At 43.3% G+C, this 19,707-nt stretch overlaps 1 protein-coding gene across 4 annotated transcripts in view; it reads right to left on the minus strand.

The window, feature by feature from the left end:
• Window positions 1-754: 754 nt before the first annotated feature.
• ISM1 (isthmin 1) overlaps window positions 755-19,707 on the minus strand; it is a 41,759-nt gene continuing 22,806 nt past the window's right edge. For all 4 annotated transcript variants that reach the window (XM_058802479.1, XM_058802477.1, XM_058802476.1 and 1 more), the window contains 4 exons: window positions 10,184-10,451; window positions 7,097-7,240; window positions 4,549-4,638; window positions 755-2,608 (listed from right to left, as the gene is read on the minus strand). In XM_058802479.1, the coding sequence (XP_058658462.1) occupies window positions 2,091-2,608; window positions 4,549-4,638; window positions 7,097-7,240; window positions 10,184-10,451 (1,020 nt within the window). In that variant the 3' untranslated portion in view covers window positions 755-2,090. The remainder of the gene's footprint in view (window positions 2,609-4,548; window positions 4,639-7,096; window positions 7,241-10,183; window positions 10,452-19,707) is intronic.

A 19,707-nucleotide genomic window follows, 5' to 3' on the forward strand; every position in this document is an offset into this window, starting at 1 on the left:
ATGACCTTGCAAGCATTTACAAAATCTGGTTTCTATAAAAAAAATAAGGGGTGATCCCTCTGTTTACCCTCTTTCTCAACTAACCATGTTTTGTTACTACCAGCTTGCGCTAGAACACATCCACGTCCTCCCCACCAGCTCAGGCCTGGATGTGGGATGCTCGGATGCCTTGGCCAAGTTCTCCAGCTGCCGAGGTGACCTCAGCGGAGCCGTCGCTGGCGCAGATGTGCGGCGGCTCTGCCCGGCCCGCCGCGTTCCTGGAGACCTGGAGCAGCCCAGCAGAGCTGGCAGAGCCTCCAGCACGGCCCAGACTGGGTGTGCACGGCCCAGACTGGCTCTGAACCCCCGGCTGGCTGGCACCACCTGGGCTGGCCAACACAGAGCTGGCCCTGCCCGGGGGCACCACGCGCATCTCCATCCATGAGCTCGCAATCAACCTCACCCCAGAGGCCAACAGAGACACGGAAAGGATTTACAGGAAGCCATAGAAGGGTTTGGGTTGGAAGGGACCTTAAATGTCATCTATGTGTGCCTGTATATAGCAGAGGGAATTGCCTTTTATGTCTGTCTTGAATCTTTGAGCTCAGGCTGACGGCGATGCCGGTCGGCTGTAACTCTGTGTGAGGTTCCATAAATGTGTGTCAGACCACATAACCCCAAAATAGGCATTTCTCTAGTGACATTTAGCCTTGGTTTTCCAAATGAACACACCGACTTGCAGCAAGGCAGTCTTTCAAAGGATGGAACTGTAAGTATTTATTTACCCAGGGTGTAACTTTAATCTTTCGTCAGAATGCAGATATGAGCTGCTTTATGACAGTTTGTAAACTTGCACTTTATAAAAATTTGGAAATAAAATCTTTGCCTAACAACAGTTGTGTTCTTGGAAATCAAGTTCCATCTACAGAAACCTTTTATGTTAGAGATACATCCCACATGTGAGTCATTCTTACAATTCAATAAATACTTTACAAAAATAATGCTAGCTTTTTTTTAAAAATTAAGACACTTTAAGACACCAGTAGTTCCTCCCAGGAAGCTTCCCTTAAAGAACAGCTTCTGCTGTAGGACATTGCATTCAGCATGAGAAAAATGGGGAAAAAGGGCTTGTTGCATCTTTCATCCCAGGGAACTTGTGGATTCCAGTTTTACTGTTCTCTGAAATAATAAACTTCCTTTTCTTAAAAGAAAGAAACAAGCAGATCCAAACATTCTTCATATTAAAAAACTGGGAAGGAACTGTGATCTTTTTGGTCCTTTGATATGGATTCCTTCTCTGCCCTCACTCCTCCAAAGACTTAAATGCTCAGTTCACAGGTTCACAGCTGCTCTGGAAGCCCCAGCAGCTGCAGCTCCGTATCCGAGATGTCTCCAGGAGGGGGCTGCTTGGAACTCTTGCAGAACCACTGCACCAGGACATTTTCTGGCCCATAGGAAAACCACAGCTACATCTTCCTGCAAGCCTACCCCGGTGGACTGCAAATACCTGATCTAGAAGGTAACAGGAAGAATTCCAAGAGGAAAAATAAGTAGGGATTTTCTATATTCACTTTTGACTATTACCCTTCCAAAAAAAAATTCTTCCCTCCTTAGATATGACTGGTCATGAAACCAATTATAGAGAAAACTGATGCTGTAGGTGCATTAATCTTGTAAACCATTCCCATATGGAAGAGTACATTCTTCAATCCTATTGTTTATAACAACTTTTAAGTATGTGCCTCCTCAGCTGGGGCCTTGGGGCCTGATGGTGATGGCAGCTACCCCCCCACCCCCTTCATTAGGTTACAGATGGGAAATAAAATGAAATGCACATTATTACACGAATGTTATTGCAGTATAAAATCCTATCAGAACAAGACTTATGTATGTCTGTATGCAAAAATAGGTGTGTGTGAGACAGAGAGATATGTGCTTATAAATTACACACACTGTGAAAAATACTCATGTATTATTATATTACAGCTATATACATTCATTAGAAAGGAACTGACCGGCCCCTGTCGAGGAGCCAGTGCAGCAGCCACCACCAGTTCTTTGGCATCCAGGAAACGAATGCTATTTAGCATCTGAAGAAAAGGAAAATCTTCTCAGTATTCCCTTGCTTCTTGAAACTGCTTGTAGTAGTCCTCGTCTGAGGGGTTTTCCGTACACTTCTGCCCGTTGTTGGGAGGCCGCGCTTCGTTGTAGCGGCTCCAGTCCCCCTTGCATATGATCCAAGGCAGGATGTCCACTTTGTAGTGCAGCTCTGCTGAGAATTCGATGCTGATCAGGTTGGGTGTCCCTGCCCCTTTGCCCCTGGTGATCAGCTGCATGTTGTCGTCGTAGCAGCAGTGCTGCGCCGCGAGCGTGGTGCTCTCCAGGGACAGCATGGAGCGGATGCAGTACCGCGCCGTGGGCTTGTAGATCTCCAGCTTCTCCTTCGGACCACTCGCATCCTTCCAGCGGAAGTTCTTCCTCTTGAGCCGGTCAAAGATCTCAGCAGTGCTGTAGGCAACTTCTCTGGGGTAGGAGCAAGGGCAGCTGGGCAGGTCGTTGACCACTTTGTGCATGTATTTCTTCAGGAACTCGCTCTTGCAGCTCATCCATCTCTCACAGCTATCAGTATCTGTTTCAGGGCAGGAAATGGAAACTTAAGATACATTAAGCAGCATCCCAGTTGGTGTGATCAGTGATAGCAGCTGAGTCAAGTGTAGCTGTTCAGCAGTGTTGCCCTGATTTTTAAAGTTTTTCTGAGCCTTCTGATGTTTACGTTTTTGTAATGAACTTTCTCACACAATTTACGTAAATAACTTATTGTTTTGCATTCTTTTATGGAAGGAGAGAAATTTAATAGATTGTTGGTTTGTCCAGGGTCATTGGAGAGGTGGCACTGTCACCCTCCAATCCACTGGCACTTTTAGAAATCTATAAGAAATAAAAAGTTCTCTTTTTACCATCAGAAAGCTGCGTGTCTGAGTTGTGTTATTTCGTGTCCTATGGCGACACAGCATCAGTGCTCTGCTGCAGAAAGAAAGGGCAGTCACAGTTTGCTGCCCTGCCCACAGTGTACCACTGCGCTGTCCTGTCAGACAAAGAAATCACCTGTGACTGACTTCAGGGCTAGTCTGAGTTACAGGGCAGAACCGAGCCAGTAAGAATCTGTGACACTTTTTCTACCTGGCAAATTCTCACTAAGCTACTGATATCCCCATGAGGCACAAGAGACACTACCATGGGCTGGTAAGCAGCAGAAAAAGGGGAAATCACAGTGATTTGGTGCCAGTCTTCAGTTAGAAACCTTAGTCAGAACACACTCAACAGGAAAAATGGCAGTCAGATGATGAAGGATTAAGTTTCAGATGATGCTAGAGATTCCAAGATGGCAAGCAAGGCCTATACTACTCTTTCTGAAGTACATTTTAGACCCTAATTCAGTCTTTCTTTAAAGAACAAATACTTTTTTCTATTTGATATTCACTTTTCAAGCATCAGTATCTCAAACATGGAGACTGACATCTTATCAGGCAAATGCAGCCAAAAGTGACTCAGGATCTTAAAGGACATATGTGACAAAAATCAGAGGGGCTGTACATCAGCAGGAGTTTATGGTGCCAGAGGCAAGACGTATAGCCAGGATTAAAGAGATTTGTAGACGAGCAGCAAATTTAATACCAGCACTTCATTATTTTGCAAGACTCTTGGGAGAATCCAGGTAAACATCTCCTGCCTAAAACATTATTTAAGGTGTCTATATCATCCTGTGGGCTGTCAAAAACCACCTGTATATCTTGCTCCACACTTACTTGAAGAGAACTATGCAGGAGAGAAACTAACTGGGACCTAAAACTCTTACAGCACATATTCTTGCAGGATATTTACTTACTGATCTGTTTCCTGTTTTTCTATCTCCTTAAAGAGTCTCATCCTGGCTGTCATTAACTATTGTGCTCTGCTCTCCCACAGTAGGGAGGTGCTGGGTTACACTGTTTATTCAATTAATCCAGCATCCAGTGTCTATGAGTGGCCACACTGTGGTTTCATTGAAGGGACGAAATCAGGACATTGCAGATGTTGGACTGAGTTTGAGATAGTTCAGAATCAAGCCATGCCCTATAAATTTGCTTTGGCTACTACCACTGCAGCACACAGAGCTATAAAAGCAATGCATGCTCATAAAAGTCATTGTCTTTTTTTTTTTTCAATTTTTCTGATGTGACAGCTGTACTCTTTTACATGAAATGAAAATGCTTTTATAGGGTCTTCCATTCGAGGCTATTTAATCAAAATAATAAAGAGTGTTTGATTTTCCTCCCCATCCTTTACTGTGGAGTCTTACAGCTCTTTTCTGAATTAGGACAACAAATAACCCTTTTATGATGAAACAAGCACAGAACTTAAGAGGAGAAAGATTCTTTGACCGAACCAAATTTTCAAATCACAAATGTGAGCAAGATAGCAAATGGCTGTTACTAAATGCTAAAACTCAGTGTCTTCATCCCACTAAGGACGAAGAAAATCCTAAGGAAGTCTCTTATCTGTTACTGAAGGATTGACGAGGCTGCTTACCAACTTCAAACAGTTTGGTTGCATTGAAGTCTTCGCTCCCTGCCAGCAAGCTCACTTCTGTGGCAGCGGTCCGGAAGGTATCTTCGATCCCTAGGACAAACACGAGTTAGTGCTGCTGCTGCTTCCCCACTCAAACACAATGGAACCAGCTGCCAACTCACCTCCCCTTCCTCCCCAGCCTCTGCAAGGTGCTTTCTTTGGGCAGAAAACCATTCTGCTGCTGCTGCTGGACTGTTCTTTTAAAACCATAATGACCAAGGAACCTGTGACGTTTGTGACGGTGTTCATGGGGGTTTTCAGGTGAGGGAAGAGACGAGAATGTTGGTTTCATGTTCAGAAGGTTTGATTTGTTATGTTATGATATATATTACATTAAAACTATACTAAAAAGAATAGAAGGAAAAGTTTCATCTTAGAAGGCCAGCTAAGCTAAGAATAGAAAGGAATGAATAATAAAGGTTTGTGTCTCAGACAGAGTCCAAGATAACTGGGCTGTGATTGGCCATTAATTACAAACATCCAACATGGGCCAATCACAGATGCACCTGTTGCATTCCACAGCAGCAGATAATCAATGTTTACATTTTGTTCCTGAAGCCTCTCAGCTTCTCAGCAGGAAAAAATCCTAATGAAAGGATTTTCATGAAAAGATGTCTGTGACAGATGTTAATAAGGTAAAACAGGGTGACAGGGCTGAAGTCAGGTGAGGAAGCTCATCCCTGCATGTGGGCAATCATTTCTCAAGGAAGAATGATGCTGGTACAAGAAGACTGATGCTTGTTGGTCTCTCCCAGTGCCAGGCAGTTGAAAGGTGTGAGTAGGTAAGAAATAAGCAACCTCTCCAAGCAATTCCATCCCCATCACCTACAGCTGCCAAAACAAAATATCAGGATCTCAACATATCAGGATTTAACAGCAGCCTCCAGTTAATTGCTTGCTACCAGCTGAGAGACACAGACATTGCCAGAAAAACGATCTTGCCAAAGTAAACATCCTTTTGTTGCTGCTTTAGTTCAGCCTATTGAGGTGCCTAGCATTTTTAGGCCTAGCATTGTGCAGGCCTAACACAAGTAGGTTTTTTTTTTCCTTCCTCTCCATTGAATTAAAGGCCTTTAAAGAGAACTGAAAGATCTTTAGTATGTGATAACTATAGGGTTAATAATGAAGTCTATTCACCACCCATCTTCTTGCCAATGAACTTTCTCCTGATCTCCTGAACTGGGGCATAATGGTGGCTTGCAAAGCTTCAAAACAGCCTGAGGCCAATTTTCAACAAAATTATCATAGAGTTTTGCCTTAACTCCAGCACTAGATGTAGAATAATAGATACCCAAGAACCCATTACAAGGCAGTAATTCACTGCTGGAATTATAAACAGCAGAAGCTGAGCTTTGACCTTGTAATTTCGAAAATGTCAGCACAGTATCAAAGAGTGAATATATTTTGCTTGCTGATCGTTGGAGGTCTGTTGTATGACATAATATATTCTTTCAAGTTTGCCACTTTTTGGTGCTAGCTGGTAATAAATACTAGAGAATATAACTGGGGGTTACTTGCTTTCTTCTGGAATTACTCCTTATTATTGAGGTTTTTGGATGCATGAGAGCATGCAGAAACATTTTCCCCTCAACTGCCTCGCAGTTGTTGCTTTGCAATGGAGACATGGATCTATCTGCTAGTCAGAAACTTCTCTCCAACTCTTTCACCAAGTCTTCTAAGTCTCCTCTCCAGCACTGCTGACATTTTATTTCCCATTAAAAAAAGCCTGACCTCTAGCTTAAAAATTTCTGCCTTTCTGAGTCATTAAGTAAACTGAGAGTAATGCATACCACCACGACTTGTGTTTTCACTTCTCTCTGATCTTGGGAAGTAATGAACTTGCACCTATCCCCTGCATTGTGGCAGCTTCTGCATGACAAATTGGTCTAAATTTAAACACACAGCAACATTTAAAAACCAGTTTTCCATAGCAGCTTCAAATTTTCATGATGTAGGCTTGAGTGCTCAGCCCTGATTTTGCCAAAGTGAAGATGGTAAGTGAGTGATGGTGAGGACACTTCAAAATGTCAAATCCTGTGAATGGGTAGGAGCTAAGGCAAGGCTCCTTGGCCGTATTTTCTGAATATATTCAAGCCAAAACTATACATCTCTTCATCCCTGTTCACAATGCAAGCAATGCCATTCCCTTCACAGCAAAACAGGAGCTCACTGAGGTAACAGCACAGCCAGTTGGAAATCCTTAAACAGCTCAAAATTTGTTTCAAGGGAGTAGACCACACCCTTTAGAATACAAAACACCTGTGCACAAAAATGACTGCCACGACCTAGAGAAAGCCTGTACTTGTCTTTTAAGTCCCAGGGGATGGAGGACTGCATCTAGCAGTGCATCATTACTATGAATAAACGGCGTTGAAAATCTCTTTATCCCACCAGCACCCTTACCTTGCCATGGAGCACACAGCCCCCAGGCTCAGTGTGCAGAGAGCCCTCTCCACCCCTTTCCACCCATCCCTGCTCCCCTGGCAGCAGTTCCAGGGGCAATTCCCACCTGGGCAGCTGGGCCTGTCGCAGGTGCGGGACTCGGTGGCGGTGCAGGCGTAGCCGCAGGAGCGGGTGCGCTTCTGGCTGCCGCTGCCGCAGGTGACGCTGCACGGCGACCAGGGGCTCCACTCGCCCTCACCGTCCATGTAATCTGCTCACAGGACAAATGAGAGGGAGGAAATGAGGAAACAAAACTCCTGCTGCCCAAAAACTACTGTGTGGTGGTTTCTATTAAGCAGGGAAAGCATGAATGGAATCCAGATGTCTCTACCTGGAGCCGGGGCCGAGTGCCAGGCGCGAGGCTGCTGCTTAAATGGTTTTCACACTTGGTGCTCCTCAGGGAAATGCACGCAGCATTATTTGAAAAAATATTTCCTTTCTCTTTTGACCTTTTGGCTGCTGAGGATCCTCAGCTGCAAAGCTCGGTCGTGAACTAACAGCACACATCTATTCACGTCATTTCCCTCCATACAGGAATGTGTTTGCGGACCACAGACTAATCAGGCAAAGGATAAATTGAGTTTTCTTTTTCATCTTTTCAAAGCACACAATAGCACTCAGTTTTTGGGCAAGATGCATGTTATGGAAAGCTAAGGGTCATGAGTGAAAATCACAATTTTGTTTTTCAGTCCCTTGAACGGGGAACAGATATTTCAGGAATATTACTATGAGAGCAGGGAAGTGCATGCTTTTCTTGCACCAAGAACAACATACAATATTTAGTGTTTCATGTGAATTATTAAATAACATCAAATCTGACTATTTACTAGAAGGAACCTTATGAAAAAGAAACATTATTTTGTTTTCTCCTGGCAGACTGCCAAAGGCACTGGACACCAAAACAAAAAGCTGATGCGCTGTGAGTACCTAAACCCTTCAGAACCAGCTTCCTTTGTGTGCTGTGTAAACTATTGCACATCCCACCATGTGAAGGCCACCAAACAAAGCCCATGAACCTGTCCCAACTTTCTTGCCTCCCCACTGGCCTCCCTAGCTGAGGGAACATTTGTCCTAATGGTTTTCCCTGCAACCTACAGGAGATATTTTACTGTGATCACAACTTGCAGCTGCAGCTCCTTTGGGTTACACCGCCACTGACAGCAAAGCAAAATCTGGTTCAGTGGCTCAGAGACAGCCCTGCTCTATAGCTCTAGGGGAGAGTACCTGAGCTAGAGCAGAGCCAGGGAGGATCCCTGCCTTGCCTGGCCTCTGTGCTACACACTTTCCCCCAGGGCCATGCTGTCTGTGGGCTTCCTGAGCTGGTTAGCAGAACACGTAACTTGATTTGTTCCATATGCAGCGACTGACAACAGCTCTGTGGGGTGCTATTAAACATTTATTGCCAGGAGTATGGGGAGGTTATAGATCTCACTCAGAGCAAGCTGCCTAGATGTGAGTTCCTCATGCAAGGACCTTATGTGTTCCTCCTCCTTTTCTGACAGGGCTGATGATGGGGAAGCCACCACGCTGGAATCAGGTGTCTGTGGTGGGATGTGGGTGTGAACATGGCTAATGTCAGTGTGCAAGACCTGTGGTTCTGGGATTTGCCAGCAGGCAGGCACCACAACAGCACAAAAAAGGCATCAGATGTCTCAGGAAAATGTGATCTGCCCACTATGCCTGGTCCTGCTCTTCTTCCCAGCTCCTTTCCAACTCTTTTATCTCCATACAGCTGGTGAGGAGGAAGGGCAGGTGAGCAGGCACAATGCCAGTCTAACAGATGCCCAGGAAGGGCAGGGAGAGCCCTTGGCAGTGGCAGGAGGGGAGAGAGACACCCACAGGAAAGGTAAGAACATGTCAGTGGGTGGAACATCTACACCCTTCATGGGCAGGATCTGCTGCTGCATCCTCCTGGAGAGCATTTCAGGTTAGACAAGAGGCCAGGAGTTGCTTCCAGCTAGCTGGATGCTCTGCTGTGCAGCAGGGAGCTCTAGGATAATTTTTAGACCTACCTACCTCATGTTTACAGTGCACTATGAAGCACACTATTGAAAATACCATGTTGGATTTTCAGCTGCAGCTCAACCTGTTCTTCCTATATTCATACTTGTAATTCTTACTATGATTTTTCTATCACAATTAACTTATATGAATAACTACCTAAGATATGAATTCTTGGCAATAAACTCTGCCCACAAATAAATATAGGTGCAAAAAGAAGGGATAGATTTAATCTTCTGGCCAAAAAATTTAATACATATGTGTGTGTTTAAACACACTTTTATTCCACAGCTTTTATTCCATAAAAAACTCTCTCTTGATTTTTAAGACTCTAGTACTTCAAGTCAGTCAAACCATGGAAGAATAAGTTTGTTTTACTTTGTTTTACTGCACTCTGCAGCATCTGGGGAATAACAACAGAAATGCCAGGGTAAAAGTAGCATGACACCTTGTTCTGACTAAAAGTAATCTGTATTTACACACAAGTTCAAGGGGCTTTTCCTGTGAGCACAGTTTAGCTCACCTCCCTTGGGCCATTCCCATGTGGATAGTCACAGCCTGTCAGGGCAGTGAAGAGCTGTAGCTCTGTTTCTAGTTTCTGCAACTATTTCATACAACAAGCTGAAAACAATTGTATTCCCCATGACACATCTGGAAGAATATTACACACACAAATACACAATGTTCTTGCTGCACACGCCACTCCCCACACATGCACCAACATAACTCATCTTATTTGTGTATCCACCAAACGCTACCACGTTTCAGATCTTGCTTATTTATCCAATAATTATATTCTGGTCCCCAAACCACCGCACGATTCTAAATTTGTACTTACCCTTACTCTAAAAATAAATATGAAACCTTGTTTCCTCCACTTTTTTAAAAAAAGCACACGTTGGACTAAAAAAGGCCCTCTTCTGGGATAACTGGTATGATTTTCAAGATTATAGACTTACTAGTGGAATGCAGCTACCACAGCGCAGCTTGTCCATTTGCACAGATTTGTATTTGAAAGCTGATGAACAAAAGCCACATGTTGAAAAACTCTATTTTGCTTGAATCTCAGCCATGCCTCACCATTCTCCTTCCCCCCCACGCTTGTTTTTGAGAATCCCAGGATGCCCGCGGGAGGCCTGGAACGCAAACCCACCGTACTCTGGCTGCTCCTTGGACTGGAACGCCCGGTGACTGGGCGCATGGCTCTCCCACCCGCCCAGGGGGTTCAGGAAGTTGCTGTCCTCGGTGGTGCTGTCGTATTTGTAGTCCTGGTCACCGCTGCTCATGCGAGCCAGCGTGGAGGACCTGTGCCACCAGCTCCTCCAGTCGGGCGACGGGGCTGGCCAGCTGGGCCTGCTGCCCTCCTTCTGCAGCTCCTTGTCTGGCTCTGGGTCAGGGCTGTCCACCACCTCAATGGTAACCTGCGGGATTCAGAGCAGAGCAGCCTGTCAGTGCCTCCTCTCTGTCAGGGGGAAAACTTTCCACACAGCAAAGACAACGTGTGGTGTTGGTGAGGGTCCCCAGGATGAGGGAAGAGATGAATCTGACTCCATGTTCTCAGAAGGCTGATATATTATATTGTATTGTATTGTATTGTATTGTGTTGTATTGCATTGTATTGTATCGTATTGTACCGTATCGTATTATATTGCACGGTATTGCATTATATTGCATTATATTGCATTATATTATATCTAATATAATATGATATGATATGATATGATATTATATCATATCATATCATATTGTATCACATTACATTACATTACATTACATTATATTATATTATACTATATCATATCATATTATATTAAGAATACTATACTAAAACTATTCTAAATAAATAGAGAAAGGATGCAGACAGGATCTTTAACAAGAATGAATAACAAAAACTCGTGACTCCTCAGAATCTGACACAGCTGGATCGTGACTGGCCATTAAGTTAAAACAATTCACAAGAAACCAATCAAACATGCATCTGTTGGTAAACAGTGTCTAAGCCACATTGCAAAGCAGCAAAGACAGGGAGAAGCTGAGACTTCTCAGCTTCCCAGGAGAAAATCCTGGGCAAAGAGGAATTTTCAGAAAATATCACGGTGACAGACAAGGTGCTGCCTGGCACGGGGGCTGTGCAATACCATGGGTTTGGCACGTTGTAATCCATATGTGGATTACTGAGCCCAGAGACATGCAGAGGCTGAGGGATTCCTTCTGCTACCTCTGCTGAATCAGACCTCAGAACCAAGGCTAGGAAAAATCCTGCACAAAATAATAACACACGCTGTGCCTAAAACCCTCGCAGCAGAATTCTCTGCCCTATGGGGAAAATGTGTTCAGAGCCTAACATATATGACCAGGAAAAAGAAAACCAAAGCTGTGCTCTATGCTGAGGCTGAATTTGAGGCAAGCACAGAGCACACCAGTGTGCAGATGCTGTTCCAAGGACTTGGGCTGACTCAGGATAAGCAAGGCCATGTGTGAGAAGGTCAAGGTGCAGAGCCCAGGTATTGCTGGGTTTGCATCTGTTTCGCCCCTCTGGCAGCAGCCCAGCTGTTCCTGCTGCATGAAACCACACTTTGTGGCAGTGATGGGAGCCAGCAGCTCCTCTGACCATTGCTGAGTAAGCCACTTGCTGCAAAGCCCTTTAAAGTTGGTCCTTTTGTCGTGCTGGGAGAGCATAATGACCTGTTATGGTCAACCTGTTTATGGTTTCTAACAGAAGCCCAGAACCAAAATTCAGAGTTTGCTGCCCAGTTCCCTCTCAGACATCATAAATGCAATATCATTCTGCATAGGAGCAACCTTTGATTATTGTTTTCTGTGCAGAACAATGTGTAATTGTAAAACTCTTGGATAAATACTGTGTGTGCATATAGGTGGCCATTTAGGTAGAAGCAGAGACTCTCCACCAGAAACCTTGGCTCTGTGAGTCATACAAGCATTGTCTGGCCACAGATAGATCATAAAATGCTCTGATGTTTCAGGGTAATATGGTTCAGTGATTACACTGGACTGGCTAAACAACCACAAGTGACTGTCAGATGTATCTATAATGTTTAATAGGAACAGAGGCATTTTCAGCCTTTCAAGATGGTACACAATGAAAATCAGGTTGCATAAAACAGAAACAATACACTGTTATGCTAAAAGTAATTTACACAGCTCTGTGGATGTGCATTGTACATAAAAGATTAGTTTTATACAATTGGTATTAGTAAAATCACAAGACACATACAAGAAAAAGAAAGAAAAGGTCACAGCTATTTGTGATCCACAGGCTGTGACATGGGAAGCAAAGCAGAACTGTTGTATCTTCAGAGCTGCAAGCACAAACAGTGCCCACACATCCTTTCTTTGGAGACAGGAGATTTTGAATCTATTATTTCATGCTTTACATTTTACCATAGACCAGGCCATTGAAATGAAAAAACTTGGAGGCTACTAGGAAGCTCCACTGGGAAAAGAGAAAGAGCAAGGGAAATTGCAGCTGTCAGCCTAATGGCTCCTTTACACAAAGGGTATTTCACTCCCAGCCTAAATATGGAATTGGAACGGGTACTTCATTAAACCTCAGTTTCTACAGACCGAGAATGAAAATGGATTTCATAAGCTTGAAAACATCAGAGTCAGTTCAGGGATTCAAAATTGTTACCTCTGTCCAAGCAAAACAAGTTTTCACAATAAATGAAAGGAATTGGCCTTACTGAGCAGCAGACACTGCCCGTGGTGGGGCTTTAGTACTCCCCACCTGGAAATCAGTACAATTCTAGTACTTCAGCAGCAAGTATTTTTAGGACCACACTAACTCTCTGAGCAATGACTCAGCAAAGTGGAAAAGAAACCCCCTCTGATTCAAAAAAAATGATAATTTCTCCATATGCTTTGATAATCTGTAGCTGTATGAAAGTTAGTCAGCATGAACTGGCATTATTTCAGCCAAGGACAATCTGAAGAACCACAAGGACTTGATTTTAAATAATGATTGATGATGCCAAGTCATCTTAAGGAAAAGAAGGTTTGCAGGGACAGAGAAACCTCTGCTGAGCTTGGTGAGGAAAGGCAGGTGGAACACACACACTTACATACAGCTACTTACTTCCAAGACTGGAATATCTGTGCAATCAGCCACTTCAGTCTGTTTTTATCTCTGAGGAACCTTATTAGAAAGGCCTCTAAAATGAGTTTCCCGACACACAGCCAATTTAAAAACCAAAAACACCAAAAGCAAAATCCAGTGTGGTAGTCTGATACATATCTATGTTCCCCTCCGCACTGCTTTAAGATTTGATTACCAAGGTGTTTATTGTTGAATAAAAATCATACAGTGAAAGAAATTCTGTAAAGAATCCTGGGATTGTCTGAACTGCCACTCTTGGAAATCAGAAGCCAACTTCAATTGACTTTGGTGTTTTCAGGGACTTGGCTTAATGGACCTTCCAGAGGCACAATCCTAGTAATGCTTCCTCCACTCTATGACCCAGAAGTTAGGGCAGAATTGTGAGAAGAATTGTGTGCTGTTTCAGTGAGAAATTGCTCCCTTATTCCATTCTAAAATTTTCAAAAATGAGCTTTCACTGTGTTCTTCCCAGTGCTCACAGATAGACTTACAATGTTAGCCCATGACTGCACTTACACATATGCTTGTACACATACATGGCACTGAAATATGTCACTTGTGTGATCAGTTTCTATATTGGGGGCTGTTTATAAAATGGAATAAAGGAATCAGGAATTAGAGAATAAAGATCAAGAACTAGAGTAATACAAACCAGGAGTTTAGAGAAGCTCTGGAAAAGCTTTCATACTGTGTAAGTATTCCAACAAAAACATGTTCTCTTAAAAATTAAAAAACAGATCTGGTTTAGCAGTTCTATCTTGGAGCCCATTTTAGAGGCTGATTTCTTCTTCCAGTGATTATCAAAACTGTAAAGATTTTTCTCAAACTTCCCAAAATGTCTGTGGTAACATAGTCCTTGTATAAATCCACAGTCATCCCCAGAAGTATTCAAACCTAAAATAAAGCCACTTCTTTTATGGTTGTATGAGCTAGGAATAAGGACATTCATCTGAAAACTGTTAAAAACAATTGGCGTAGGCACATTAAAACAACAGATTTGCAGGCAATTTCTAATGAAACAAGTGTATCATGCACAGATGTCTCCAGACACCAACATCCAATTTTCTCCTGGCCAAAAATATACAGAAGATAAATATTATCCCAGCCTGCTAGAGTGCACAAAAAGTTCTGTGTTCTTTGTCCTGTTTACTGAGACAATGTTTCTGAATTCACTTTACTGGTGTAAACATTGCCCTAAGTGACCAGAAGATTATGTTTCAGGAAGAAGTATGTTTGTGATGTTGTGCAAGCAGCAGATCCTACAGCCTTTCTATCCTGTTTTTTTTTTTCAAGCAATCGATGCAAATTTTCAATAGAGAACTTGCCATTCTGGGTAAGACAGCAATGAGGTAAATATATCAGGAGAACAGGAACAAGTTCAGTACGAGATTGAAATGGTACATCTGGCTTTACATCACATAATTTTAATTAAAATGATATCAGCAGTGGCAATAATTTAGTTCTGGTTGTGTCATGTCACTTAGAACAGTTTTCTGGACTTGAAAAGTGAGGGTCCCTGAAGATTTGTTGGGAGCAAAGAAGACAATGTGCCTTGAGACCTGAAACTTCTGTTTGATGTTGTAAATCCAACATGGAATCTCTGATGAACCCCAGATATAAAAATGTGTTCCAGCCCTGAATTCTGCATTCTGCAGTGAGCTCTTGTTACAGCATGACACAAGGAAACCTGCACAGCTCTGGTGTTGGCAGGGGTTTAACCTTGGCACCCTGGACTTTCTGCCCACACAAGGCTCTGCAGCTGGAACAACCTGCAAGCTCCTGCAAGGCTCCACTGTGCTTCCAGGGCTGCACCTGGCAGCAAATGCTTTGCTACTACCTCAAGGCCTTAAACCTGACAGGCATTACAAGAAACAAGCACTACTGGAGCCCTCTGCCTCTTCCTGTGCTAAATTGGAGATGAGACTGGTAGGACTGGTCACTGCTGAGTCTTTTGTGACAACACCAAAAGGGTGCTGCTTTCCAATGCACTGAAACCAGCAGCTTCAAAGGACAAATATAAATGATAGCGAAAAAGTACATCTAATAAAACGTGAAAAGTGACATTGTGATGCAGGTGGAGGTGAGGGAAATGGCCATGGGTGAACTTGGAGAGGAGCTGAGGCCTGCAGCTCTTTTTTCAAAGCAGATCACACAGCCTTGTTTCTCTGCAGTTACATATGTTTGTGTAGATGTGTTTCTAAGAGAAGGCAGTAACCCAGTAGGTATCAAAGAGAGAAAATAGGTAATGAGTAGATAACACAGCAAACAGAGCAGCACAGGAGTGGTGTGGCTGGTGAATATGGCCACAGGCCTCATGGCAAATGGCAAAGACCAAGCAGGCATTAACTTCTTCTGCTTTAAAACCACTCCTGTCAATTAACATGGTTATCAACATGGTTTTAAACAGGAATCCTACCTGTTTCTGTGCAGTGTTCATCTAGAACACATCACCTCATCAAAAGTTTGACACATACATTACAACTGGAGCTCACTCAACGGGCTTCAGCTCTATTGGTCATGAAGCTTGACCAAGACATAAGTTCAGTGAGGAACATTAATATCAACAAAATGCCCTTATTGCCCTGCAGCTGTGACAAGGCTGGATAGGGCTCTGAACAACCTGATCTAGTGGAAGGTGTCCCTGCCCATGGCAGGGGGACTTAAACTGGATGATCTTGAAGGTTCTACCCAACCCACACTTCATGGTTCTGTGAGTTTTCTCTTTTCTGCTCATTTTTCATGGTGTCAAGCACTGCTGGGGAAGCAGCAAAGCAGTGCCACAACAGAGGAGAACACTCCCTGACCCTGTTTCAGCACACAAACCTGGGAAGCCACTAATAAAAAGAAAAGGTGAGGGACAAGAGCAAGAGTTCAACTGCAGGTTGAAACATCTGGCTCCAAACAGAGGGTTGGCTGCTGAGAGGTTGTAGAGGCTGTTTGGAACAGACAAGAAAAACCCATCAGAAATGGAAAACAGACAGGTTCCTGTACACCTCCCATGTGACTTCATTCTGCTGCTCAGGGGAAAGAACAATTCTGACTTTGAATAACCTGACCAATTACAGGGTCTGCATAGGCATCCCTTGGCTGGTCTGTCAGACAAGTGCAAACCTAGACAGCAGGGATTTTCCATTTGTGAAAGGAACTAAAAAATAGTGTAATCAGTTTTTGTAATCACCTTCTCATCTAGAAGTCTTCCAGGCATTGACAGAATCATTAAAATGACAAAAAAGAAAACAAAATACCCCAAACCAAGCAGCCATTCTGTGCCCACTGTGGTTACTCTCAACAACTAGTGTGGAAGCACAGCTGAAGCATAAAATGCCACTTTAAATGACGGGAGATATTTCAAGGCTACAACACCACAGGAAGGCCAGTAAGGGTTGTCTTGGTCAGGTATGCAAAGAGTCACTTGGATTACTGCAGCTGTGCCTGTTGCTTCTGAGGGTTTTCTAGAGACAGTCTGCTGTACTTACATTAGCATCTAATAAATATGGCAGTACCTGGGGTAGTCTGAATTCCTCTGATGGTGTTCTGATACTCATTTTTAGTTCATCATTAAAACAACACATACCAGGGCATGATACAGCAAGCACCACCTCACAAGACCCAGAGAAGAAATGGCCCTAAAGAGAACTCACTCTTTCCACCTCCATTTTTCGAAGAATTTTATGCCTCTTTCTTGGATTTCTAATTCCCAGGTATAATTTCCATTAAAAAATGTTATTTTTTGTTTATGCAGTAGAAGGAAAAAGAGGTTTTGAGTCTTTGAGAAGAAAATGTGGCCATTGTGCTATCTTAAAACAGAGGCTGTTTTCTCCTATCAAGCCTCTCAGTCCTAGGATGACTCTTTAAATCAACACTCCCAGAATTGTAACTTACAGATCTGGGAGGCATTGTGCAAAAAGAAAAATAAGCATCAATTCTGTTTTCACCTGCCGAACAGCCGATGAGAAATTTACAAGTCAACAAGTGTCTCAATTTCTGTTCAGGTCAGTATAGTACTGTTTAACAAGGAAGAATTCACTATAATCCTGTTTTTTCGTAAAAGAGTAGGCCAACTTTTACAACCTTTAGGCAAAAAAATAAACTTTCTCTGACTCTGTAAGGAATTAATGGGAGTTTTATGTCCATGAGGCTTGACCAGCTGTAAGGGTGTCAAACAAGAACTTAAAGAAGCTTTGTGTACTCACTATTTACTCACCTAAATAAGCAGAGTAAATTCAGAGCAAATAAAATGCAGAACTTAGGGAGCCTCTTTCTGAAAGGGCTCAACCTTGTGCATAGGGATCTGGGATCAGTGTTGCCCCTTTCCAGTTTACAGGACCAGTTTTCCCAGTTCTCAGAGTCCAGCAAAACTGCTGACAGAGCTGCTGACATATTTCCAAGATTGGATGGTGGAAAAAGAGGTCTTAGCAGCACCAGCAGTTACCATGAAAACAAGCCAGGGAACTGTTTCCATCTCTTTTATCCCTGTGTCTGAACTTTGTATGCTGTCACTGCTCAGGAAAGGTTTTTGTTTCCTCCTGTCCTCCTCTGCAGTTTACATACTGTTCAAATAGTGATGTTGCATCATTTGCCTCACGCCACAATCTGGGGTCCCTTCAGCTTCCAATCTTCCCTTCTGTCTTAAGTCACAGGATGTGAGTGGGCATGTGTATTCTACTGCCATCTATTAGGGGTGGGGCAGTTCTCTTCTGTTCATTGGGCAGTTTTCTTTATCTCTCCCACAGCCAATCCTCCCACCTGTTGTTAATGGGCCATTGAGTGTCACTGCATGGCTGATAAAATCCCATCATCCCATTGGGAGATGCTCCGCCCAGAGGGAGGAGCCAAGCATTCCTACCTGGATATAATCTGAGGTTTGGAACACCACACCAGCCTTTTCCACTGCATTCCCAGAGGAGCAGCCGTTTCCCACTGGATTCCCAGAGGAAGACCAGGCCCATCTACACCTCCACTGGACCTTCAGAGGAAAACTCCACCCTTCTCCAGGATCCCTACTCCAACAGAACCACACCTGGAACATTAGGAGGGCTGCAGCCACCATTTAATGGGACTGCTAACACCACCCTGACCCATAAGCTGTCAGGTCATATTCTGACTCTGTCAGTGTTGATTTTTTTTGTACTATTGCACTTGTATTTTAATTTCCCTAGTAAACAATTGTTATTCCTATTCCCCTATCTTTGCCTGAGAGCCTCTTAATTTCAAAATGATAATAACTTGGAGGAAAGGGATTTACATTTTCCATTTCAAGGAAGGTTCCTGCCTTCATTAGCAGACTTCTGACTTTTCAAGCCAAGATACTTTCCTAAAGCTTTCTGGAATGGTTCTCCTAGCACAAGAGATGTGTTCCATCACCACATGTTGAACATGTTTACTCCCTCAGCCTGTCAAGTATTAGACCTGCCTTTGAACCCAAATCTGTGAGACTTCTTAATGGCCCAACTCATCTATGGTGAATGCAAGGGAGTGATGCTGTGGAGGCAGCTTCTCCTCACCCAGTTATGGGTAAGAATCATGCACTGGTTTGGGTTGGAAGGGGTATTAAGGATCATCTAATTCCACCCCCCTGCCATGGTCAGGGATACCTTCCACCAGACCAGGTTGTTCAGAGCCCCATCCAGCCTAGCCCTGAACATTTTCGGAGATGGGGCAGCCCAGCTTCTCTAAGCCAGGGCCCCACCACCCTGAGAGTAAAGAATTTCCTCCTGAAACTACTTGCTAAAACTACTAAACTTATCCTCTGCCAGTTTAAAGCCATTCTCTCCTGCCCTATCACTCCATGCCCTTGTGAAAAGTCCCTCTCCAGCCTTCTTGGAGGCCCTTTAGCACTGGAAGGTGCTCTAAGGTCTCCTCTGAGCCTTCTTTTCTCCAGGGTGAATATCCCCAGCCTTTTCAGCCTGTCTCTAGAGCAGAGGTGCTCCAGCCCTCTGGAGCATGCTGGCCTCTCACCAGCAGATCTATTACATCTTTATATACATACTTCTTGGACATATCAAAAGGATGGTAATTTTGTGGGCTGGGGGACTCTAAGAAGCCAGGAATTAATTTAACCAGAAAACCAGATCTATTAGGGCATTGTTTTTATAAGCACATCTTAGGCAGAAGAACATTTGAATTTATTGTTTTGGTTAAAAAAGACTGCTTATTAATGCCAATTTTGCTTTAATGCTCTGAATTAAAAACAAATCACTCATTTTTTCCTCTTTCCGATCCTTGAAGTTTCAAGATGCAAGTGGCTTGTAAGAGGCCGTTCCAAACCCAAGAACTGTTTGAGGAATAACATATAACAAAGTTTTTTGCAGACAACTTTTTTTATACTACAAGCAGCTGCTACGGAAATTAAGTCTCACTTCCATACAGAAGAATGCATTTTGAGCTGAAACTGAAATACTTGTTCTCTGTTAGCCTTTGGGGACAGTTGCATTTTATAATAGTATACAAAATGCAAATCTGTTCAAAAATTTTACAACAGTAAATTGAAGGCAGAAATTAAAACACCCATTTATTTTCAGTGAAGGCAATATGCTCCAAAATGGCAATCACAAAGATGG

This window comes from Ammospiza caudacuta, chromosome 3 (genome assembly GCF_027887145.1).
Source record: "Ammospiza caudacuta isolate bAmmCau1 chromosome 3, bAmmCau1.pri, whole genome shotgun sequence".
Taxonomy (NCBI): domain Eukaryota; kingdom Metazoa; phylum Chordata; class Aves; order Passeriformes; family Passerellidae; genus Ammospiza; species Ammospiza caudacuta.